Raw genomic sequence first — 26096 nt, 5'->3', positions numbered from 1 at the left:
ACCATCTAGTCCAAGTGACATACTTTCAACTGAGTTTGGGATTCGGTGTTTCATATTCTGCACCTAAGTATTTTTAATTGATTTGTCGTTACGGTTTTCTTAGGGAAACTAGAAGTTCTGAAAAGCAACTTCATTCCATGTTATATCTTTGTCGTATTTAAAATAGATAAAAAGGAAGTGTTTCTCTTCTAAAAGTGGGACTCTCCCATTTACAGCAGATTAAAATTTGAATTGAAATATGTACTCTATTTTTTTGTCCCTTATCCTGTGAACTTGAGGCTAGGGGTTTGCTGCTACAAAGATATGACAGATTTTCTTTTTAAAAAAAAGCAGTGAGAATGGCAGTTTGACAGTGTCCTGTCACAGTTAAAATGGGTCCTTCATGTGACCCAGGCTTGGACGCTAATGCTCTGTACCCATTAACAGCTGAAGCAGCATCTGCCACGTTTCGTGGTCCCGCCACTTCATGCTGTGCAACCAGCTGCTTCTGTTTATGCTAGACTCATTGCAGCCTTCTGACTGGGTTGGAGCAAGCAAGAGCCTAATATTCCATCACTGGCCTTCCCTGCCCCCACCCTCCCTAAAGAAAATGCTGCTTATATTGCTTTGATATGGTGGAATAAAGTCAAGTTATGTCTTCAGTTGACAGCCTTGGCTGGCAAATTGCATTCCAAAAATGCAGTTAAGAAAAGCTACTTGATGGAAGTAGATCAGCCAGACATAGGTTCTGTGAAAATGGAGGCAGGAATCTTCAACTTAACTCTTTCTCTCGCCGTTTAAATTTAAAGGACACCCCCTTCCAAAAACAAACAAACTGGGAACTGCAGTGTGTTAAGAGTCCTGGGAATTATAGCTCTGTGAGGGGTAAACTGCATTTCTCAAGATTCTTGGGGACAGGAGAGTGTGTCTTTAATGTGCTTTAAATGTTTAATATTTCTTAACTTGGTGTCTAACAAGGTGTTGCTTTTTTAAAGGTCTAAAGACTACTTGTTTGCAGGGCTGCATGGTTGCATTTAAATCTCCCACAGGAACAACAACAAAAAGCAAACAGGTTAGCTGAAGTATCGATTCCTTATCAGTTGCAAAGCATTTTATTTAGAAGATGTATATACCACTCGGTCAAAGAGATCTCTAAATAGTGTACAAATAAGAAGGTAGATCAAACACAGCTAAAATCCACCAAACAATTAGAAATATAAAATCATAATAATTACAATCCAGTTTAAAAAAATAAAACTTTTCCCCCTAAAAGTTCAGATCAGTGCTTTTGTATTGTCACATAGTTCAGATATCTTAAAGCTGTCTCCGAATGGTGCAAGATTCCAGGGGTACCAGGCATGCTTACCAGGGTCTGTGTTTCCTTTTGGACAATGTGGGACAACAGAGACTGTGGTGTCTTTATGATATATAGCCTATTTGCACATATATACTACCTGAGCCTAGATGGAGAGAGTGCAGTGTTCCTTCCACTGCTGCAGCCTTGGATCCCGAGAGACCTCAAACATCATGCCTGACCCTCTCTTCAGCATAAAACAGGCAGCCTGCCTTCTCACTGGCCTCCTGTCTCCAACTTTCAAAGCTGATGCTTCTTTTCTGTTCATTTACATCATCCTAACCGCAAACCTGAAACTCCCCTCCCCCCCCCATGCTCCAATCTGGCACTGTCTTTTGCTAACTACCCAAAGTGCAGGGTGGGGCACATAGTCTTAGTCTTATGGTTTTTCTCTCTGTCTTCTGTTAGGTCAATAACGCAGCCATTCTGTTGAGTAGATCTTCATGGTTCCTCTTGATAACTCCTCTGTCATGCGGTATCCTGGACAGAGAAAGCTGAGTCCAGCTATTTAAAGTCTTAACTTTCAAATTAACCCTCCAAGAATAACTTTTATTAGACCCAGGAATTTAGGGGGGGGTCTGCCCCCCCCAAACTCATTACACAATCATGAATGAACCTTGAAGGAAGTTTTGCACAGCTAGATCAAGTGAAAGAGAGGAAATGGACCTGTGAGGCAACTGGCCTTCGTTAACCAACAGGATAACTTGAAGGCCTGGAAACTGAGGGGTGGTGTGGAGGTCTTACCATCCCACGGGAAAGCGGTACAGCCTGAGCAGTAAGATGTTCAGGCAAAAGGATCCCTAGACTCAGCGCAGCAACAGGGCGACAGCAAGCAGTTCAGCCATGTCACTTGCTTCCACCTTCCCCATGGTTTCTTTGTCTATTTCAGGCTGCCAAGAGAAGAGTCCACTCAGCAGAAAAGATAACAGGCCAAGGACATTCCCCCTCAGAATACGAGGCAGAAGGCGTGCTATGCCATGGAGCAAACACCATCCACCAACCTCAGATGCTGTCAGGAAACACCCCCTCTCTGCCCATCCAAGATTACAGGTCACCCTTCATCTGCTTCCTTAGTTCTCTAGAAGTCAGAGATGCAGAGTTAATCAGAAACTGATCAAAGACAGGCCAGCGCTTTCCTTGCCTTTTAAAATGCCTGTGACAGTCTGTTTAATTTGACCAGTTAATAATTCCTCTTCAGTCTCAGGCCCACACATGCCTTTCTGTATTAGAGTCCTGTGGCGTGTGGGCAAGAACTATTACATGGAGAATAATGCGAGTGCCCACACCAGCCTCCTGGGGTCACATTTGTCTCCCTTTCCATATGTTCCTCATTGCCTCAGGAATTTTTCCTTAACACATCCTGGGCCAACTTTGTCAGTTGCTTTGTCAGCGACCAATAAATTTAATAAATACATAAATAAATTAAAGCTGGTCTTCTCCAGATGTTTTGGATTACCACTCCCCTCAGCACCCAGCTAGCTCATGGGAGTTGTAGTTCAATAATGTCAGTAGGCCTCAGGGCCAGTGTTGCCCTTATAGAATTTTGCAGGGAGGCGGGCAGATGGGGACCAACTAGAATTAGTTGGCTCTGCCTATCATTGGCTGTGGCTCCACCTCCTCCACCTGCATGGACCTAAAATCTTAATATAACCAGAGCAAAATGGGCAGAGGGAAGAAGTGAATGAATATGTATAAAATCTTTTGTATATATTTTAAAATGAAAAGGACTCAGATAACAAAGGGCGAGGCAGGCGAACCAAATGGGTATGTGCAGGTTCAACTTTTTAATTAGAACATGAAAAAGGTTCTGACTGCAAAAAAGGGAAGTGATACAATGGCAAGCTGGGGGGGGGTATTGTGACCCATTCTTGTGACAGTTTTGTTTGTTGGGCTCCAACAACCATGGGCTCCAAGCAGCATGGCCAATGACAAGGAATGATGGGAGTTGTAGTCCAGCAACATAAGGACATTGGCTGCCCCATTGGCACCAGTTGTGTGGTTTCCTCAAACGTAAACACAAGAGAAGCAGGAATCCGAGGGAAGAGGAGATGAAGGAGGTTTGATGAAAAGGGCAAAGGACAGTGGGAACAAGAGATGTTAAGGTTTGGAGGACAGGGGGCTGGAGACAAGCATAAAGCTGCTAGGACTAGAGTTTAGGCCAGGGTAAGAAAAAGCAAAAAAAAAATTCTTACCGTGAATTTCGGTTTAAAGATGGTGTCCCCTCCATCTGGTAAACCTTCCTATGAAGGGCTGCTGATCATGGCAGCCAATAAGGGGCCACAACCAATGGTGAGTGGAGTCATAGACAAAAGTGGGTGGGACCAGAGCCAAAAGTGGGTGAAGAATGGCCAAAATGGAACTGCAAGATGGCATGTTTCTCTTAACTCTTATCACCACCCGATACCTTTCTCTTTCTCTTGCACTTTTAACAGTTGCATAGAAAAAAAATCCTGTCACTTGCAGCACTGTAACCTGGCAACCTGAAGGTCACTGCAAGGCAATGTAGGTCAAGAAGTATCATGTGTGTGGGAGGGGTGAATTTTACATAGTGATTTGAGCTAACTAGTTATTCTTCAACTTCAGGCTTCTAGTATTCTTTCGAAAGTATTTAAGAAGCCTGTTTACTAAGAGTCAATAATGCGCAGAAAGGGGCACTTTCAGGGGGCCTCACAAATTCTAAGAGCGATCTAGGGATTTGGACACAGAGTTGCATTTGTAATTCTTTGAAAATTAGTTCCAAATGAATGATAATGAGATCATGTGAGAAAAAGTATTTTTACAGCTGACACAAATGCCTTTAAGATGCTTTTCAGTTTCCTGGTGCCTATCTAGCTAGAAGATTAACAGTTTGGGGGATCCATTTGAACCCTCTGCACACAATATATGCAAGCAAAACATAGTGATACAGAAATCACAGGGTTACGGGGGGGGGGGGGAGAGATGAGATAGTTCCACTCCAGCCAAAGACAATGATCATCCAAGCATTGCTAACTCACACAAGACAAATGACACAAGGAGAGAGCAGGTAGCTATCAAAACCCAGGTGGGCTTTGAGAAGGTGGTAGAAGGACTCTTGGACCCGATGGAGCATCGCACCTCCCTCCCTAAGCCAGGGAGAAGCTTCCTGGGCTTTGGGAAGGAGGCGCCGGGGAAGATATGGGGAACTAACCTAGTCCCCCTAGTCCACTGACCACACACCACTGCCCCCTTGTCTGAGTCAGATCCCAGGCTGCAGGTCTTGACAAAAATGCACCTGGATGCCTTTATGCACTGAGTGTCCAGTTGCAATAGTAGAGCCAGGAGCAACGAGAACCTGTCAGAACCTTCCAGCTGCCTCAGCCTGAGGTGGATGGGACCTCCTTGGAAAATGAGTCCCAGCCAGAATGCATCACATTTCTGAATGGCTCCCCCAGTGTAGGCTCTGGGACAGCTGCTCTAAAGGATGCACTATCCTTAGGTAAAAATGTAAAGGACCGCTGGATGGTTAAGTCCAGTCAAAGGCGACTATGGGGTTATGGCGCTCATCTCACTTTCAGGCCGAAGGAGCCGGCGTTTGTGCACAGACAGCTTTCTGGGTCATGTGGCCAGCATGATTTAACTGCTTCTGGCACAACGGAAACCCGTGACGGAAACCTGAGCGCACGGAAATAGCGTCTACCTTCCTGCCACAGTGGTACCTATTTATTTACTTGCACTGGTGTGCTTTCAAACTACTAAGTTGGCAGGAGCTGGGACAGAGCAACAGGAGCTCACCCTGTCACAGGGATTCGAACCACTGACCTGATCGGCAAGCCCAAGAGGCTCAGTGGTTTAGACCACAGCACCACCAGCGTCCCTACCATCCTTAGATCCCTAAACGGCACACCATTTTTGGACCCTGCTAAACCCAAGGCTTGCTAATTCCTAACTGATTAGGAGTCGATAATTCAAAACACATAGTTCTCTGATTTCATATGCAGAATCATTCGTGACATTCCACGACAGCCACAGTATTAAGATGAAAATGCTTGGTGATGCTATCTATGGTGCCCTCCAATGGAGACTCTTCAAAAGCTTCCCAGTCATTACTGTCTTTACATTTCAAGATTATACTGCAGGATCAGTTAGGAAAATTCACTCCTGCAGTCATCTCAGCTGCTTTTAGTTAAATATACTGTATTTAACCAAAGTAAACCTAATGTCAACACTTTGTAATTTCAATTATTTTTTTAAATGCATGCTTTGTAATAAATGCTGACTTGTATGCAAATCAGCATCTAATTGTTTAGTACTCCCCTGTGGCTCTCTGCATGCTGTAACTTTACAGATGTTATCAAATCGCTCCATGGATTATATAAAGGAAAGACAACAATTAAGGGTTGTCTTGTTTAAGGTCCACATGCACCATTAGTTCCCAACAGCTTATGTGCCTTCAATCAAGCAGAGATTTGATATACATCTGCTTCTTTTACACTATCCTTCCAAGAGAAACAACAGGACACTTGTTTGCTGTTTCTTTTCAGAATTAAGAAACACTTGTTTCTTTTGTTCACCAAACAATAATTTCATGGCTGGAGAACTGCCAGTTAGTCCTGCAGCCTGTTTACTGCCGAGAGATGTATTGCCTGAGTAGGTGTCAGTTGTGGGCTGCATAAGAGTGTGTCTGTTACTCTGCAACTAGTGAGCACTGTGTCTCCACAGTGCCTGGACAGCACTATCTGGGCAACAGTTTCAGCTCGGACTGTAGAGTCACTTTACTAATAAGACAGACGTTTCCATTAATTTTATAAGCTAGATAAGCCTTCTGTTTTTTGATGGATGACTGACTACATCTAAACTTCTAGCTCCCTTGATAATATTTAGGAGGGAATGTTGAAGACAGGTGAGTGTGATAGGTTGGAAAGAGAAAGCGACGTGGAGTCAGGTCAACATTTATAAAGTAAAACAGGCACGCACCAATATTAAGGTGAGGGTCTAATTTGTTTTTTGCTTTGCATGACAGCAATATGTTGTGACAACTTGCAAACCCAAGGGGATTGTTGGGCATGTACTAAATGTTCAGTTTAATTGAGTTACATATATGGGCAGTATTGCTTGTTTGGGGAAGGATACCTCTGCTTCAGAGATACTACCTTTCCCCATCAATCAATCCAAAATATAGTGTTGGGGGGAAATGTGATTCTTCATCAGCTAGCAAAGATTTGGTGCAATTTGGTGCAGAGGCACCAGCTTCTCCAGACGATTGAAGGGACCCAATACGACGTCCTGACATTGCACGCATGATGTCTTGCGACATCCTGACATCGTGCACATGGCCCTCTGAACATTGAGGGGACCCAGCCCCCCAAAATATATGGGGGGAGCAAATTGCCTTGGCCCCCAGAAGCTGGCACCTATGATTTGGTGTGTGCTGTCAAGAATGCTGCCTGCGTGCCACTGGGCAACTACTAGATAGCACTGGTAACCTCACTGATGATGAGATACAACTCTTCTAACTATGCACATGATACACACACACACACACACCTTGTACCGTGTTCATCTGGGAGTTTTCTTCCTGATGCCACCTTTCCATGCACAGAGAGATCTGGACAAGAGGGAGCTTTCAAATAAGCAGCTCCTACATGCATGTGAAAACTGTACATGCACCCTATCATATCTTCAGTTCTTAACAACTTCCTTCTCCAAATATGTAGTAAGGAAGTCGCGCTTAGAGGAGCTCATTTACTTTTTATAATATTTACAATATTGTCGTAATGAAGGATTCATTTGTGGAGAGAGAGAGAGAGCGCTTGCTTAATATAGTTGATATGGACATTCTGGGTCCATGTTCCCACAAGCGTGCATTAAATATGCACATTTTCTGCCCCCATGTATCCCATAAAGAAACATAGTATATGGACTCTTTTCTTGGCCTTTCTTGTATTAGAAAATTAGGTGGGATTAGGATGGTGTTGCACAGATACAGGAAATTCATTTCTTGCATGAGCACCATAAGGTTGCATTCCTATACATATACCTGGGAGTAAGCCCCATTGATCTCAATGGAACTTACTTTTTAAAGTGGCCTAGAGAATGCATGCTCCAGAGCAGTGGACACTGGTGCTGATTGTGGCTCATAGAGAAGAAGGAAGAGAAGCCAATAGTAGGTGGAGCCATAACAAATGGCTGGTGGGGCCAACTCATTCCAGTATCCCCCCTCCCCAATCCTCTTCCCAACTGGATTAAACAGGAGGAGGTTGGGGGGCTATTGGGTTGTTTTTATTTTGATTATGTATTTTGTGGTTTTATATTTTGATTTTATTCTGTGAACCGCCCTCCGAGTATAGGGCGGTATATAAATTTAATCAATCAGTTGACAGCCAGTACAATATAGGCAGGTGTTCATCTGGTTCAGGGCAGACTTGAACTCCATGGAGCAATCCCTCATTTATTCTAATTCACCAGCCTCCATTGCTTCTGAGGTCTATGTCATACGTGTATTCTTTCATCCAAAGATGTGTGTGGTAACCTGTGTACTTGTGGCATCAGTTTTTACATTGCACTTCATATGCAATACTGCATATTTTCTTAAAATAGGTTTATTTCAGTGTAGAAAATAAATGGCCCCATATTAAGCAACTGGTTTTGTACTTGTGAAAGTGGAGAGCATTTTTGTCACATGGAAAGCAGGCCTTTTCAATCACCCAAAAGAAAGTCCTAAGCATTCAGTCATAATGTGAAATGTCCCATTGATCCACCTTTCTCTATTTGTTTGAACAGACCTGGTTTTGTACATTAGGGGCACTAATTTTTTTAAAAAAATCTGACCCCTTCTTGGAGCAAAAACTTAAGTCTGCCATCTCAACATTTGCAAATCAGGTAGTTGCTTGCAGAACAATCACAGAAATCCAACAAATATAAATGGTAAGGCTGCCTGTTATTTAAAACATTTTAGTTTATTAACCAATGGATAACTCAGCTGAATCGTGCAATTTGCATATTGCCCAAACTGTAAGATTAATTAGTAATTTTTGTATCACCTGTGAAAATGCTGTAAGGCTGTGCTCATATGTACGGTACATTTACTTTGCATAAGCTCCACTGACCTGAATGGGATTTACTTCCAAATAATCATGCATAGAAATTGGGCTTTTGTTAACTTTTTCAAATATACTTGTTGGGTCTGTTACTATGTTTTCCCAGTGTTTTTTTATGAAAACAGTTTTCACACATCTACTGCTCGAACTCAGAAGTTGGCATCCAAAAATAAAATGAAACAATGGTGTTTGCCACCATAATCACCATGCACATATCTGTACATAGCTGAGGTCTGCTGCTCACACTTTGATGCAAAGTGGGAGAAGCAAGCATCTATGTTTGATACAAAACAACTGCTAAAAATTAAAAGAATTACCTGAAAACACTGTACATGTTTCTTTCAGCTAATTAGGCAATCTGCCCAGGTGTTTAGCACCAAGGCATCATCAGCGCCTTAATTGGAACAGCATTAATCAAAAGCAGAAGTCTAACAATAATTAACCATGCATCATTACCATAATCTAGCCCCTTTATTACATAAGATTCACAAATTACTTGAAGTATCACAATAACCCCTGTTAATAATTATTGCCTGACAAAACTACAAATTAGCTCTTAAATTACACAAAAGCTGACAGGCACAACTATTCTGTATGAAATGGGGACACGAAGCATTCCAAGAGCTGGCAAAGGCTTAAAAACCAAGGGGTGGGCGGCTTGTTTTGTAAAACAAAAAGAGAAAGTAACATACCTTCTGCTCTTTTGCCCTCTGTGATGTGGGAGAAAGAATGAAAAAATGCTATCCCCTCTCACCTCACACCAACATGTATACACACTGCAGGCACAAGTTAAACATTTCTAAGGTCCACTGTTTTCAACAGAAGAGATACTCACATGCCTTAATCTACTTTGCTGAAATCAGTGGGACCAAAAAAACTTATTTTGGCTGGATCATGCCCACAAAGTCATAGTTTCAAGTTGCACAAAGCTGGAATTGCTTCTGAATTTGGACTCCTTGTAACCCAGCCTAAGCATTTGTTCTAATATATAGTATTCCTTATCTTGGCTATCTTCTCATAAATTATGCTGAAAATTAGCCTGATCTTATGTTTTTGCACTGTGTTCGCATCTGAACTATATTAAGCTCCTCTCCTTTCACTTTGTGTGGCAGAAACAAAGCTTATTTTTGCAGGGAGCTGAAAATTATTTTCACGTGTGTAGAAGGGCTATGGTCAGCTCTTGCCAGTTGAGCTGTAAATTACATTATTATAATATTAGCAATTATTTGCAGACACATCATTAAGTGATTATTCACAAGAAGGAAAACAAGGCAGAACTGAAAGCACTGTAACAGTGTGGCCCAATTTTAGGGACCACGGGGAGCTAATTCTTCAGACCCATACAACTTGCACAGATGAAATTTTAAAAAATATTTTAAAGTGGAACAGCTTTCCACATAGCTCTAGCCCTGATCCTAACGCCTTACAACTGCGTATCTATCCAAACATAACTGATGATAGCAGAAGCACTACACGGCATCCTAAGTGTGCCTTATGGTAGCATGCCAGTGCTAAATATTCTGCATGCAAGGCGGTGAATGAATTTGCTAAATCCACAGGCAGGATAACTAGATCCATAATCACCACATACTGAAATGGTTGTGAGGACCAGCCGTTAGGTGCCACTGCTCTTCAACGCTCTTACAACTCTGCTGCTTTTCCATTAATTTTCAGTACACCATGCTGCACATTTTAACTGACTACCTCAACTCATTTTTTTCTCCTGGTCTACAGCTACAGATAGACCTGGTGTCAGCTGCAAGGAACCAGGAGCCTTGCCAGGGTCTCATGGGGCCGATGCCTACCCACCACCACCATTGATCTCTCTTCCATTGTTGCCACGAACACTGTGGCCACCAGCAGCACTGCAGCTAGTAGTCCTTCCTCACTTGCACGGCCATGTTTATGGGTTCAGGACCTTGTTAGACGTGCAATAATGCTTGGGTTTTGCCTCTGTGACCTTGTTGGTCTGTTGTATATTCAGATAACCTCCCCCTGTTCCTACAGGGTAGTCCTCCAGAGTCGGAGAAACGCACAGGAAAAAACTTGGAACATGGAAAACAATGCAATGCCAGTTGTTTTATGATGACCTCAGAAAGCTTTTTATTTCTTTTGTCTGTGGTCCAAAGCAGTTTGCTTCTAAATGCATATTCCACACCTTATTCCAGTCAAAAAGCTTCAGTAACAGCATCATTAAGCAGGCTATTCCCCAGAACTGGGAAAAGAAAACCCACTGTAAAATAACTACAGTTATTAGGTAGCCCAACTGCACTATATAAGAGATACTGTGGTGGTTTAAAAGCGCACAAGCTCTCTGTTTACTCTTTGAAAGAAAAGGGGAAATAAAAGGAGAACTAGGAAGACAAAACAACCATTGCAGTTGGTTTGGTTGCACTAAGAATAATTGCCGTCAATATTGATTAGTCCTTAGGGACCATGCTGAATTTGAAATTTGCAGGCGGTGAAATCCCAGATGATATGTACACCACTTGTTATGGCTCCTATGTTTAAACATCTCAGGAAAAAATGTGAAACTAATGGTCTCACATTGGGTATAATGTGTTATCCTATAGCAAGGCTACTCCTGTCACCAAATAACAAATTCCAGAAGGGTAGCCACGTTAGTTTATATAGCAGGGAAAGACAAATCAAAAGAACCTTGTAGCACTGTAAGACTAAGCAATTTATTGTGGCATGTGCTTCTGTAGGTTATAGCCTGCTTCATCAGAAGGAAAGCAGCCTGGAAAGCTGGAAGGTATATAGTTTTACCTAGTGAAGGTAAACCATAAGAAATTTTGGTACACAATACAATTTGTTAATGATGCCTTAGACCGTAATCCTATACTGACTTACTTGGGAGTATGCCCTACTGAACTCAGTGAGATTTAATCCTGATGAGATGTGTATATAATAGCACTGTAAAAGCCAGCTTAACATTTTGAAAGAAAGTACAAAACCTATGTGACTTTAAAATACACATATGGCACCTTCAGGGATGTGTGAAAGGCACACACACATCAAAAGGGCAGGTTTCCACATAACATACATGGAATCCCTGACAGAGAAAGGCTCCTGCTTCAGGGTCAATTGCAGAGAAAAAAGCATGAGGTATTTTGTTTTAGTTATCAGTGGAAATGTTATCTAAAATTTTTAAACTCTAAGGGTTCCTCCAGACTGTCACTATTATATGGAAGGGATTCATGATCATTCTCATGCTACTTGGTCTAATTTTTTGATATACATCAATTCAGCTGAAAAGGAACATAGACCCAGTGCCTTGGATTGTGACTATAAAAGATGCATCACATGAATTAAAATCTGATATTACCTTCCCTATCTCCCCCCTCCCTTACCTACTCCATTTTTCTTTTCCCCTTTTCTCTCTCTTTCGTTCAGTATGTTTAATATTGTTTATATTTTGTCTTATTTTAAAAATTAATAGTTTCTTTGAAAAAAAAATCTTAGTAAAAAATCAGGCAATCTAATCTAACCACCGCATGAGTTTTGCGCAAGCAAATCAGGATGAATGCTGAATAAACAGGCTGTCCAAACAGTATGCATTTGTTTGTAATTAATTTGCAAAACAGATAGGTCTTTTTTTCATGGCCACTTACATATTTCATTGGAATGGGCTGGAGGACTTCCTAAGGGGAGTAAGCATCCTAAAGGATGAAGAAAGCTGTATTTCTAATGGAAATACAGACAATGTCGGCACCTGAAGCAACGTCTCCATCTTCTTCAAGAGAGTGCAGTGTATAGAAGGCATTCCTCAGGTATCCTAAGCCCAGACTATTTTGGGCTTCGAAATATATAACAACATAAATCAAATACAATTTATTGTGTGAATGCATTAAGGACTTGGTTGTTGAATTATGTAGTCTTTTCTGAGAATTTGTTCCTAGAGAAACAGCACCGCCTACAGGCCAGAACACACTCAAGCAGGCTTTGGGAATCATTTTCCATTAACAAATTCTTAAGGCCTAATCATACGCAGCTATGCCCCAAATCATCTCCTAAGTGACTTTTCGGAAGGGAAATAAATTGCTATCAGTGTTTGCTCAGATGTAACTAGTTAAATGATGATTTTACGATTATCATTTGCTCCCAACTATGGTCCAAACGTTTGTCGAGAACTTTTGACTGTTACATATAGGTTCAAATGCCAGGTGCAAATGTACATCTCACCCTGCATTTTTCACAATATGGGGCACAAGTCTGATATCTAGTACATCCCATTTAACTACTTTTGAAGACCTCAAGATGTAAATTTAATCACCATATATGATGGAGTTTATTAAAAAAAACATTATCGATTTGTACATTTTCTCAATATGTTTGGCAAAACCAGCTCTTTTGACACTCCGATCCAACCGTGATCAGCTGCGGTGCAGAACTCGTCGCCTGTACTCATTTCCCATCCGCTCAGTGCTTGGTTTTGCAAGTTCGCTCCCGAGAACACCACATTAAAATGCATTAAAAATATATTTATTTCATTAGTTGTGTATACAGTATATGGATAACCTGCCTTTCTTTCCTCGCGGATGGAACTGCGCCACCAAGCTAGCCTTGTTTCCATAATAAGGGAAAGAGACGGGGCTCTTTCGAGTACGTATTTAGAATTCCCCTTCTTCGCCCTCCCCGAGCCCGGCCACTTGCGGCGCAGACAAGATAAGCCTCCCCGCCCGCCCTGCGTGGCTTTCGCTTTCGGATCCGGCGGAGGCGCCTCGGCTGCCGAGCGAGCGACATGGCGTCCGCCTGGAGGAGAGCCTCGAGGGCTCGGCTGCTGCAGCGGCGCAAGCGGCGGGGATGAGAGCAGCGGCCGGGCGCTCGGGCGCGGCCAGGTGAGCTGCGGGTGGGGCGGGAGCGCTGCCTGCCCGCCTTCGAAGGCGAGGACAAGGCGCCCGAGTGTCCGCGGGGGAAGCGAGGCTGGCGGGGTCGGGCTGGGGCTGCGCCTCGACGGGTCCCCCGCGCAGCCTGGAGCTTCTCGGCGAGGCAGTGGAGGCCGGGACAAGCCGGGCTCCTCCGCCGACCCTCGCACAGATCGGGCCTTGCAGGCTGGCAAGGAAGGGGAAGGAGGGAAGGAAGTTAGCAAGGGATGGCGGCTCTCATGCGTCGTCTAGCGCCGCCTTCCCGAAGGAAATGGCCGCTGAAATAAACGGGCTGGTCTCCTGAGCGATGCTGGTTATATATGGCTGCAGACTTGTGTTTAAAGTGTCTATGGTTTTAGGCTTCTTTAATTGCATATTTCTGTACAGTAGTACCTTGGTTCTCAAACTTAATCTGTTCCAGAAGTCCGTTTCGAAACCAAAGCGTTCCAAAACCAAGGCACACTTTCCCATAGAGAGGAATGCAAAATGGATCAATCCGTTCCACACTTTTAAAAACAACCCCTAAAACAGCAGTTTGACATGAATTTGACTGTCTAACGAAATAAAATGAAAGCAATAAACAATGTATTGCAGTCACAGGATCAATCAGTCAGTAGCTGAAGTGGGTTCCACACAGTCACAAAAACCCCAAAAAGAGCTGCACAAACAAAAATGCAAAATAAATAGCAAAAACAGACAGACCTCAGTGTAACACTCAAAACGTAAGTGTGGCACTCAAAACGGAAGCATAACAATCAAAACGGAGCACGTTCTACTTCCGAAAAAAGTTCACAAACCAGAACACTTCCGGGTTTCCAGTGTCTGGGTTCCAAGTTGTTGGAGTACCAAGGCGTTTGAGAACCAAGGTACCACTGTATTGTGTCTTACATTGCATATTCAGTGTTGTGAGCCACCCTGAGTTGCTAATAATAATAATAATAATAATAATATCCCACCCATCTGGCTGGGTTTCCCCAATCACTCTGGGCGAATTACAGCATATACAAAAACATAATAAAACATTCAACATTAAAAAACAGAATATCTTATACAGACTATAACCAATAAATCAGTAGAAACATAAACATAAAAATAGTCAGTTTACAGTTATACCCACATTAAAATAATCGCCAACGGAAGAGCACAGTATAAAATCCACATAATAAGTAAAGTGTTTGTCATTAAGGCCCTACAAAAGCCTTCCCTGTTTTTAAATAACGTTTCTTTCAGTCGGCTCAAGTGAGCTCAACTTGCACAGGTTTGGATGGCAAGAGCGCCAGTAAGTGTGTTTGTTGCCTTCATTATTAGGGCCAAACTACAAAGCAGCTCTTACGTATTGTATTAGAATGAAAGGCATCTTTTTTGGAAAGTGTGTGGCTTAGCGTCTAAGAAACAAAGCCCGAAATCAGTCCTGGAAAAAAATGAATAATAATCAAATACCATATTTTTCACTCTATAGGACGCACTTTTTCCCCTTCAAAAATGAAGGGGAAATATGTGTGTGTCCTATGGAGCGAAGACGCCATAGCCCCGCGACCCTCTCCTGGCTGGAGAGGTGACGCGCGGCTATGGCAGGAGTCTCCATAGCCGCGCGTCACCTCTCCAGCCGGGAGAGCGCGCACGGGGCACAAGAAGCCCCCCGCGACCCTCTCCCGGCTGGAGAGGTGACGCGCGGCTATGGCAGGATCCTCTTTAGCCGCATGCCACCTCTCCAGCTGGGAGAGCGCGTGAGGGGCTAAAGAAGCCATAGCCCCTCGACCCTCTCCCAGCTGGAGAGGTGACACGCGACTATGGCAGCAGCCTCTCCGCTGCGCCTTTCCGCTGCTCCCTGACCTGCTCTTTGGGGCTGGTGGTGGGCTTCCCCCACCAGCCCCAAAGAGCAGGTCGAAAGGAACCTGAAGCCTGGAGAGCGAGAGGGGTCGGTGCACACCGACCCCTCTCGCTCTCCAGGCTTCCAAGGTAGCCACCTGAACGGCACCTTGTTTTGGAGCGGGAAAACAAGAGGGGGAAAATTCTCCCCCTCTCTGCGCAGCGCCTCCTGCCGCTTCGCTGAAGGGGCGCTGGGCAGAGAGGGGGAGATTTTTTTTTTCTTGTTCTCCCCCCTCTAAAACAAGGTGCGTCCTATTGTCCAGTGCGTCCTATGGTGTGAAAAATACGGTAATAAGTGTGCCCCAAGGGCGTTGTTGGCGACATTCTTCAGGGGCGTGAGATTGAGCAGCAGAAATCATAACCAGGCATTTTGACTGAATGTGCATGGGCTGAAAGGGGGGAAGAGAACGGGGACACCCACAATCCCTGCCCCAAACATCCCCACATGTTCAGCTGAATGCACTGAGAAAGTCTGAAGTGCAGCATGTCCATGCAGGGATGGGGGGGGGGGCTTGTATGTCCCCTGTGTGACAAAATCCTGCCTTGACATGAGAACCTTAATCTTAAGTGGCTGATGCATAAATATTGTTTCATAAAGACTATTATTATTGGTTAAGGCTTCCTTTTTCAGTACCTTAGCCTCTTCTGTCACCCACACCTTTTCTTTCTTTCTTTCTTTCTTTCTTTCTTTCTTTCTTTCGTTCGTTTTCTTTGGGGGGGTCTGCCTTGTTTTTCCCTTTACTACTAGTTCTCCTCTAAATCTTTCATTGCCACACTTTCCCCTCTCTCAGCCCAAATTTTCTCATGCATCTTGTTTTTAGAGTATGACAAGATCCAGAAGGAGAGGGAAAGAAATGATTTGGGACCGAGTATCATATGGGCAAAAGATAATTAATGGATGTCACCCATATTAAATGACAGTTTGGAAGAACGTTTCATGTTACCCTTTTGGAATTACTGTTTTCTCTGGCTTTTTGAAAAAAAATATTGTTTGGTATACATGCAGGAGTCACATCAGCGCTTACCCTCCTGTAGAGACCACCGCATAGGATGTTATTTTAAACTATGATGACATTTTTCATGGGACCACTGCATTTCTACAAACTTGGTGAGTTAAATCTAGAAAGAATTTAACAGCACGCCCTTCTTTTTCTTCTTGTCTCAGCTGCCTTCTTCGCCTTTGCCAAATAAATTTGATCCTCAACTAGTTTCTAGTCTCAAACTGCCCAGGCTGGAAAGAAGACCGCTTTTATAAATAAATGAAATTATGCTTAGAGTACCTGAGTCTCTTAAGATAAGGGAAACAGACTTTTGCCTAGCTGCTAAAGGAGCTGAAAACATGCACCCAAAGTTAAGCATTTTAGAACAGCATTTAAGTGGCTGTTATAGAAATTTAAATGGCACCTCCAGTTTCATTTGATTTTGAATTATTGTTTCTGGACTGTAGAAAAGAACATGTCAACTATTGATTGTAGCGGAAGGGGGATCCAAAATTGGTCCAAGGAAGCCTGAATTTGAACATGGAAATAAATCATGCTACTTTAAATTGAGCCCTATTCAACTAACTTTTACTCAGAGTAGACCCATTGAAAGTAATGACCCTGACTTAACAGCTGCATTCATTTCAATGGGTCTGGTTAGTTGAATCATGTTTTGGGGTAGGAGCGGGCAAAGTCCCATTGCACTAATGGCAATTGCTGCACTGGCTGCCAGCAGCTCAACAAATTACTTGAATACGGCCCAATTTATTTTTTAGACATGTTTTATATTGATCTCAGTATAATGTAGAAACATTAATATTTTAGAAAAAAATGTAAAGACTAGGAAGGAGAGAGAGTACAGATATGTGGGATGTGGAAGGAAAGGCATTTTCATTGGCTTAGGACTACTAGGAGCCATGGAAGAGGAAAGGGGGAATACAGTGGTACCTCTGGATGCGAACGGGATCCGTTCTGGAGCCCCGTTCGCATCCTGAGTAGAACGCAGCCCGCGTCTGCACGTGCGTGGGTTGCGATTCACCACTTCTGTGCATGCGCGTGACGTCATTTTGAGCGCATGCGCGAGCAGCGAAACCCGGAAGTAACCCGTTCTGTTACTTCCGGGTCGCCGCGGCGCGCAACCTGAAAACGCTCACCCTGAAGCATATTTAACCCAAGATATGACTGTAGAACATACCTTAGACGTGATTGGTTGCCCTGCCCAAGGTCCCCTGACTTAACACACATTATCAAACTTCTCCAAAACTTGTGAAAGCCACAAATCTCAGCTGTTGTGCTTTCCCCAGAAAGTACATTCCACTCAGCATACAAACAGTTTCAAGGGCATTTTCTACATTGAACAGATACTTTAAAATTTCATATATCTATTGTTTTAATTTATAGTGTACATCAGTGCTCTGATCTCTGCTCTGTGCAGTTTACTTGGTAAGTATTTTTAAACTTCTTAACATTTGCTGCCTGGTTCACGTTGTATTTTGTTGCTTACGAGGAGCAAAATGCACAGCTATTTTGTCACGTATGATTGGCAAACCTCGTACTCACCAGTACTTACAACTGTTCTTTTTTGCCACCACAAGAAACCTCGGTTCAACTCAAGTTGAAAATGGAGCCACAGGATCTTGAGTACATATTGACGTGGGAAGCTGGAAATAACACAGGGACTCCCACATTCTACAATGTGATGTATAGAACAATAAGGTACCTCTGCTTTTTCTAAAATACATTCCCACATTTTGTAAATGATTGTGAATGACTGATATGGTGCAAGATCATTATTGGCGTAGGTGTATCTAGCTATGTTCCTGTTATATGAAGAACAGAAACAAAGCGTTATCTGGAAGATTAAACACTAACAAATTTGGTATGATTTTGCAGACTTTTTGAATTGCTGTTTTATATCTAGTTGGGAAGTACTGATTGTTCATTGGCTCCTCCTTGTTTCCATTTAAAGTTATCCAACACCAAACATGAAGATTGTCGCAGAGTGTTCCAATATCACACGTTCATTCTGTAACTTGACGAAAGAGTTTACAGATCCCTACGAGTCATACAAAATAGTAGTGGAGCAGGTCACAGAAAGCGGAGTACATTCTTCAGCTATTCAGTTCAGTCCATATGCTGACAGTAAGTAATAATAATAATAATAATAATAATAATAATAATAATTTATTATTTATACCCCGCCCATCTGGCTGGGCCTCCCCAGCCACTCTGGGCGGCTTCCATAAAAACCAAAAATACAGTAAAATATCACACGTTAAAAACTTCCCTGAACAGGGCTGCCTTAAGATGTCTTCTGAATGTCAGGTAGTTGTTTATCGCTTTGACATCTGCTGGAAGGGCGTTCCACAGGGCGGGCGCCACTACCGAGAAGGCCCTTTGTAATTTGCTCCTTATTTATGTAATTTGCTCCTTATTTATGTTTGAAGCACATGCCTTATGCTTCCTATAAGTCCTTGTCAACCACACAGGTTTCACACTGGCCAAGGCAGAAGGTAGAGGCCAGTTGTCAACCCCCACTAGGTCAGCTCCCAGCAGGCTCCAAAGCTGTCAGTGCCCTGCCCCACGGGCGGAGGAAGGGGGGCGGGGGGAGTGCAGCACCACTGGCACCATGGGGGAAGGGGGTACCATCACGGCTGCCCCCCTGGACACGTGCCACACCCCAGGACGTGCACCAACCTCGCCTCTGCCTGCTCACCGCCCCCGGTGCCAGAGCATGCAGCTTGGCCCCTGCCCTGCCCTGCCCTGCTTCTGTTTGTTTTAATTGATACTGCTGAGGCTTCCACAGTGGCAGAGCTGTGACACCAGCAACCTCATGCAATTCTAGCCCCCCAAATCCCCAAGACTCGCTCCTTCTTCAGTGTATTATTTTCAGTTATTTAGATCATCGTTCTTTAAGTGCCAAGAGGTCCCGAGGTCCTGACAAGCTTTATCTCTAGCTCTCTATGGGCATCCTCTTGCTTTTCAATGGAATGAATGGCAATAGTGTGACACCACACTAAGATCAGAACTCAGGACTAAGCGCCATATTCAGAGCAGACTTTCGGGAGCAGAAATGAGGATCAAAGAAGGCCAAAGGCCAACAAGTTAAGAGGTTTAAAGGTCGGTTTGGGGAAATTTCCAATCAGTAGAAGCCCCGCCGTACCTATTTAGCCTTCAATCTGAAAGAAGCATACCTGGGAGAACGTTGTATCATTTCATTTGAGACCTTATGTCCAAGTTAGTAGTGCATTGGATTGTAATTTCATTAATTTCTCTAGGGCAGAGCTTCCCAATCACATTGATTCCTTCTTTTCTTCCTTTCTTTGTTCAACAGCATGCCTAACACCACCCCAGTTTGAGATTTCTGCTTGTCCAAGCTGCGCAAATGTGACAGTGAAACTTTCAGCCTCGTTACTTCATGTATACCAAGAGCTTGATTATACGGTCACAGTGATAAGAGACAATGTCAAGGAAAAGGTTGGTTGCTTATGATTAAAAGGGAAATGGTAGACAGTATCAAAATTAATTCACTTCATCTGTAAGAAAGCTGCTATTTCTGCTTCCTGGTCCATAGCCCTGTCTATCCTCCAAGGCAGGCCTAGAGTTCCTATCTGGGTGGGTTTCACCCATTCACTTCAATGGAGAGGGCAGCTCCCCATGTTTTGTCCTTTCAGTGGCTGTTGACATTGAGATAGACCAGAAGGGCTGTATATATTGTTGGAGTGCCAGCAGGAATTGCTGGATTGAGATGTTTTGGATTAATAGGGTAGGCCACTTCCCATGCCAGTACTTGAGGATTGGGCATAGCAACAGCTAAACCAGCAGAGTCCAAAGGTTGGAGGCTATGTTGGTATTGCTGTGCCTTTGCACTGTTGCTGCAAGAAGAATTGGTAAGGCAAATATTTAGCAGATGAACAGAAATGATAATGTTACTTATATATAGCTTTTTGTATTTCCAGAGCACTTTAGGAAACATTTTCATAGGTATCCTTACAATAGCCCATGACATAGGCTAGTGTAATTATCCCCCCATACTACAGATGCTGGCCTTTGACTGCAAAAGAGTGTGCAAGGTTGTGTATTGACCTCATGGAAAGGTGAGACTTTCCACGTAACAGTCAAGTGTGTTTCATCAGCCCTCATATTTGCATTTGTCCTTTGTATGACATACTCAATTGTCAATCTTTTTCTTCTTCTTTTCTAGCGTGTTGTCAATACAACCAGACAAGAGAGTTTCCACACTGTCATTGGAGATTTGAGTTTCAATACAAATTATTGTATTGCTGTTGATGTGAAAACAAGTCTAAATAATCCGTGCACTCCGTCTGTCCCCAAATGCCTTATACTCAGCTCCAATAATATATCAGGTATAATGAATTAAGGGTGGGGAGGGGTTGCAGAGAATTAATTTAAAATGATTATTTTCTTAATTAAAAAAAACTAATAATAGATTATTGCTTTTAGTATTTCAAGTAATGGTTTTAAAAAAAATATTATGAATTTTGGTAATCTAGTGCTCTGTGTGCCCAATAAAACCAGAGTGTTTCACAGTAGCCCCCATATTCACTGTTCTTTAATCACCTTCTTTTTATCTTACAGGTCATATTATATTACCAGCGTTGTTGGTCATATTAATGTCATTGACAGTAGTACTCATTCTATTTGTCCTGTATAAAACCGGTGTTATTTGCTTAAGATGGAGGAAATGGCCAAGCGTCTTGGTATGTAGCCTTGGGACGGATTCTTTTCTTAAGATAAATAGCTTAATAAGCTCTACTGTATGTATGTATATAGAATTTTATTTATTTTTATTTATTTAATTTTATTTAATTTTATTTATTTTCTATCGTTGTCTTTTCATGAAACATTCATTGTTCAAAAGACCTAACGGTCAGTCCCAGGGTCAATGCCAGTTACATAGGGTCAGGTGATATGAAAGTTTGCCCTCTCTGCCTCTCTCTCCTCTGTAATCTGTAAATTTCAAAATTGTTTTTCTTTTCAGAGCATCACACCAAAATTAGACTATTCCCTTTTTAAATCAGAACCAGAAGAAGTGCACACCGTCCACGTCACCCAACAAAGTAAAAAAAAAGTATGTGGATACGATTCCGATGAAGAGGACAGTGACAGCATTGCTGGAAATGATGATTTATATACTGCACGTGGTTTTTGGGGGCAGACTTCAAAGTCCTGCTCGCAGGAGAACAGCGCAGAGCCACCATCCCTAGACTGCTCATCCACTACAAGTAAAATAGCTGACCCCCAGGATGATGAAACAGAAAAGCTTCTGCTCATAGGCTGCTCATCTGCTCCAAGTGAAATGCCTAAACCCATAGATGCTGAAGCAGAAAACCTTCCGAATGATATTAGCCCAACAATTCAAATATTTCATCCTTCTCCTGAAGTGGACTCCGCTAATGAGCCAGACCTAGAGTGCAGCAGCTGTTCCAATGTAAACTTAAATACTGTGGTGCTAGAAATACCTTTCAAAAATGTGAATGCTTCTGCAACATTAAGCTGTTGCCAAGAGAATGCTGCGGACTTGAAAGAGTTGTGTGTTTCTGATGCATTCGAACCAAAACATATCACTGATATGCTAGAAATGCAGAACTCTGACATTCATAACCTCTCTTGTTCCTGGCAAAATTCTAATGGGTCTGGAGAAAGTGAGTCATCGGATTCAGAAACGGACTGTGTTGGTGAATACATGAGCAGATGAATCAAAGATGAATCAATGAATAGCATCTTCCTGTACAATATATATTCCTATGTCAAGGGACTGGGTGGGATCTTCTGTCTAATGCTATTAGTGTTGTACAAGTACATATGAAAATGCAGCAGTGTTGTGAATTCCCACAGCATTAATATTGTTTTCTGTTCTCTTTTTTTTTTAACGGGAAGGCAAGCCACTTACTAGTCTGCTTCCAGTATAACTGAGTACCCACAATCTGTCACGGCCTGGTTGGATGCAGAGAAATGATGGGAGGAACCAGCTGGGGGACCACCAAGGGAAGAAGGCTCAGAGCCCAGGGAGTGGTGGTGGGAGGACAATGAGTGGTCAGAAGGAGAAGACAGAGAAAAGGTGTCGCAAGCTAACAGGGCTTAGTGAGCCTGCAGAGTCTGTAGTAGAGAGAAGTCTAGAATCAGAAGCAGAGACTGAAGCAGGAGGGTGGGAGGAGAGAGGCCAAGAGACAGAGATGAGTCAGGCTGATGAAGGCTCCCTGGTGTTTTCTTCTACTGCAACAAGCTCCCCTTCCCCTTGTCTCCTAGAACCAGAAGGGGCATGAAAAGTGCAGAGGAGAGATTGGTGATGCGCAGACATAGCCTCCGATTGCTTGGGGAAAAATCCTGGAGAGGAGAGGTAGCTGTGTATAGGCGGGGACATTCAGTCTCAGCAACTGCTTTATGGGAGCAAACCTACCAGGCATGACTTGCTGCACTCATTAGGCCAGGCACTTCTGTACAGATTGTGTTTTTGCTAATAAAGAGTTAACTCCAGCTTGCACAGTGTGACTTACTGCTGACTGACTCCTGAGACAACCATTTGTGAAAGCTGGAAAATAAATCCAGCCTTTTGTGTTTCTAGAATAGAATTACAGTGATACCTTGGGTTAAGTACTTAATTCGTTCCGGAGGTCCGTTCTTAACCTGAAACTGTTCTTAACCTGAAGCACCACTTTAGCTAATGGGGCCTCCCGCTGCCGCCATGCCGCCAGAGCATCATCCTGATGCAAAGTTCTTAACCGGAGATACTATTTCTGGGTTAGCTGAGTCTGTAATCTGAAGCGTATGTAACCTGAAGCGTATGTAACCCGAGGTACCACTGTAATTGCAAACATGCATCACAATATCTTCCGATCCTGTTCTACGTTCATTCTGTATAACCTTTGTCTTGAGGTTGGATTTGTCGATCACAGTTGGTCAGCTGTGCCACTTGATCATCAAGTGTTGTTGATCATGGTGAGGCACTTCGCTGGTAATTAATTGACTGTGAATGGATTTCCTGTTATCTGTAATACATAGCCTAAGACCCTGAGGGTTGTAACCCATTATGCCTGTTTATTCAGAGAACTGGAGGGTTCAGGGCCTTCAGATGGACTATATGTGAACTTATGCTAGGGAATGCATTCATTGTGCCTTGTTGATCCAATTCATACCTGTGTCTGTTTTTCTATCAGTATGAAGCATTCCCTCACCCGCATATTGTTGGCAGGCTTTAAACTGGCTCTGTGATTTTTTTGTGTGGCAAAGACTCCAGTGATGTAATTAGAGAGGTGGCAAAGAGATATGCTAATGCACGTGACCTCTTTTCTGTCTGTCACACTGGGATAATCTTTGATCAGTTTCTCATTACAGAGAATCTAATTGTAGCAATTGTTGGAGTGGCTGGACGTAGGAAGGGGTTAATTTCCTTCATGAGCATAAATCACCCCGTGGGTGAGGTAAATCACAGGTGCAAGGTCAAATGAGCCAGTTGCAAGGTAAATGGCTCGGAGCCCTGACTATATTTGTGATTAATGTATGCCAGCTAGTTCAGTCTTGGTTAGTTGGTGTTAGAGGAATGATGATATTTTGTATATAGAATCATAGAGTATGAAGGGACCCTGAGGATCATCTAGTCCAACCCCCTGCAATGCAAGAATATGCAGTTGTCCCTTACGGGAATTGAACCCACAACCTTGGTGTTCTCAGCGCCACGCTCTAGCCAACTGAGCTACCCGTATCTGAAAAGCCTACAAGCTGGAACTTCCTTTTCTGTGTATAACTTTTATCCAGAGCTGTTTGCTGAGCTTATTTACTTCTACAACACTAAAAAGATTTGGACCTTAGTCTGCTTCTGTGTGGTGTCTGGTACTGCAAGCAAGATGCACACACTTGCACTGAGTGTGCATCTTATATCAGATTCCCAACAGCAGTGTGATCGTGTAATGTTAGCCTCTCAAACTGCACTTCACTTTCAAACGTTTAGCTGAGGGAGCTTAACTATCATATGTCCATTCTAAATTGCTCCTGAGCCATGAGGTTCCTTTTTTAAAAATATAAAGACATCTCTGCGGCTTAACTGTATGCATTTGAATTTAAAGTGTAGTTAGCACCTAAAAGTGTCATTTGATATCACCATCTTTCTAAAATACAGAATAATTTATATCTTCTATATCAACTTACAGCAGGAGGACCCATTATGAGTGGCCAGTAAGATTTCCTAAGGCCCAGCAGGTTGTTTCCTTTAGCTCTGGAGAGCTCTGGTTCAGACTAATGAAAGCTGGAGTAAACAACATCTGCGTGACCTATGGTTCCCCATCCTTGCTGTGGTTGCACACATATTATTAGACTGTACTGCTTCCCATTTGCAACTATGGCAGATGTTCGTGAAGGGTCAACATATTTGGGGGAGAAATCTAGAATTCAGCTTCCTCTTATCAGCACATCACACCTTAGATCAGGTAGTAAATAGCTAACTGATCCCCTTGAAGGAACAGGTGCCTAGTCTGGGAGTATTCCTGAATTTCAGTCTGCCACTGGAATCCTATTTGGAGTACTTACGTCCAGCATAGACTGATTTGTGAATAATAATAATTTATTTGTACCCCACTCCAGCTATGTCCATTCACAGACCTGGTAGTCTGGCCTCAGTTGCCCATGGTCAAGAGACCCCCTCTCTGCTACTGCCATACCTTCTAAGTGGGGCTGCCCTTGATGATGGTAGGGCTGGTGCAGAATGAGGCTGCTAGGTTGGTGAGTTGGAGGCCCCATTAGCTAAAGTGGTGCTTCAGGTTAAGAACAGTTTCAGGTTAAGAACAGACCTCCAGAACAAATTAAGTTCTTAACCCGAGGTACCACTGTACAGCCTACGTCCCATGCCCCCACCTCCTAACAGTTTGTATTTGCCTTATTTCGGTTCACCACTTCATGACCTTAAGGCAGTGATGGCCAAACTTGGCCCTCCAGCTGTTTTGGGACTACAATTCCAATCATCCCTGACCACTGGTCCTGTTAGCTAGGGATGATGGGAGTTGTAGTCCAAAAACAGCTGGAAGGCCAAGTTTGGCCATCACTGCCTTAAGGTAAAGGGCAGATGTAAATATCTATATAAATAAATAAATCCCTGTTGGTTGCATTACTGCAGAGAATTTGTTTCTTTTTCCATTGGTAGATATTGGCTACTACTTAAAACAGGGCATTTTGATGTGGAATATACCAAATCTGCTCTGTTGGTTCCTTTGAGGCAGTTTTTGAACACTTTCGTTTTCTCGCAGGCATTTGCTCTTGTAAACTTCAGAGACCTATCCTGTTTATGATAACTTTCATTGACTTCCTTAATGGATTTGTTTTTGGAGACTTCAGTCAGACAGCACATCAGAAATCTGAGACTGGTTGGCATCTGTCTTGTCTTGGGAGACAATGGAGGCCTGTGCCTTTTTAGGTGAAGTCAAACTGTCAAAAGGTTACAGCTGCTGCTTTTGTGGCTGTAGAGACCGATATGGGAGACACAGGTTTCATTGCAACTGGGGCAGATGCAGGCGTCCGGTTGTGCTGCTGCAGATGCACACTAAACAATAAAAGATGACTGGAGGCCTTACATTAAAACCACCTATATTAGTCATGAAACACATGCCTTGCGGTTAAACACTTGCATGCAGCTGTTAACAGAGAACACATCTAGTTTCCCCCATCTGCATTGCTTTCGTATTGGTTTCAGTATTATACTGCTTATTTCACCAAACACCATGGAAAAGTGATCATAAGCCCCCTTTAATTCAGGATATAGCTAGTGACCAGATTACTTTCTTGCTACAATTAACAATTAATTATTTTTATTAATATATTTCTAGCCCCCCCCCCCTTTCAGGGCAAGCCCTGATAATTAGACTGCAATTGACGTGGGCCTGTTTCTTAAATGTGCCTGCTTATTTCTATGTGGGCTTCCAACTGGCTTTCATTTTACTTGAACCACCATTTCAAAGCAACCCTGGGAGATTTGGCACAC

General features: G+C 43.0%; 1 protein-coding gene and 1 long non-coding RNA gene across 2 annotated transcripts in view; both read left to right on the top strand.

Moving 5' to 3' along the window:
* Positions 1-26096, top strand: part of LOC310761408 — a 123677-nt gene that overhangs the window by 13323 nt on the left and 84258 nt on the right. The window lies entirely within an intron of this gene.
* Positions 12837-22606, top strand: LOC310761403 (interferon alpha/beta receptor 2-like). Its single transcript, XM_083611195.1, has 9 exons — positions 12837-13232; positions 16135-16236; positions 17510-17551; positions 17704-17824; positions 18078-18250; positions 19443-19585; positions 20313-20475; positions 20708-20829; positions 21111-22606. Exons 2-9 carry the CDS (start codon positions 16194-16196, stop codon positions 21825-21827), a joined length of 1524 nt encoding a protein of 507 aa, XP_083467321.1. The 5' UTR covers positions 12837-13232; positions 16135-16193; the 3' UTR covers positions 21828-22606.

This window comes from Podarcis filfolensis (assembly GCF_964270895.1).
Source record: "Podarcis filfolensis genome assembly, chromosome: 4".
Classification (NCBI taxonomy): domain Eukaryota; kingdom Metazoa; phylum Chordata; class Lepidosauria; order Squamata; family Lacertidae; genus Podarcis; species Podarcis filfolensis.
The sequence above is the reverse complement of the archived record's forward strand: the minus strand, read 5'-3'. Positions and strand labels throughout refer to the sequence as shown.

Bases quoted from the DNA above. Each gene is read 5' to 3' on its own strand.
- LOC310761403 (XM_083611195.1), top strand. From the start codon at position 16,194: ATGATGACATTTTTCATGGGACCACTGCATTTCTACAAACTTG. The intron at 17,552-17,703 runs GTAAGTATTTTT...TGCCACCACAAG, and splicing joins TGCTCTGTGCAGTTTACTTG to AAACCTCGGTTCAACTCAAG. The intron at 18,251-19,442 runs GTAAGTAATAAT...TTTGTTCAACAG, and splicing joins GTTCAGTCCATATGCTGACA to CATGCCTAACACCACCCCAG.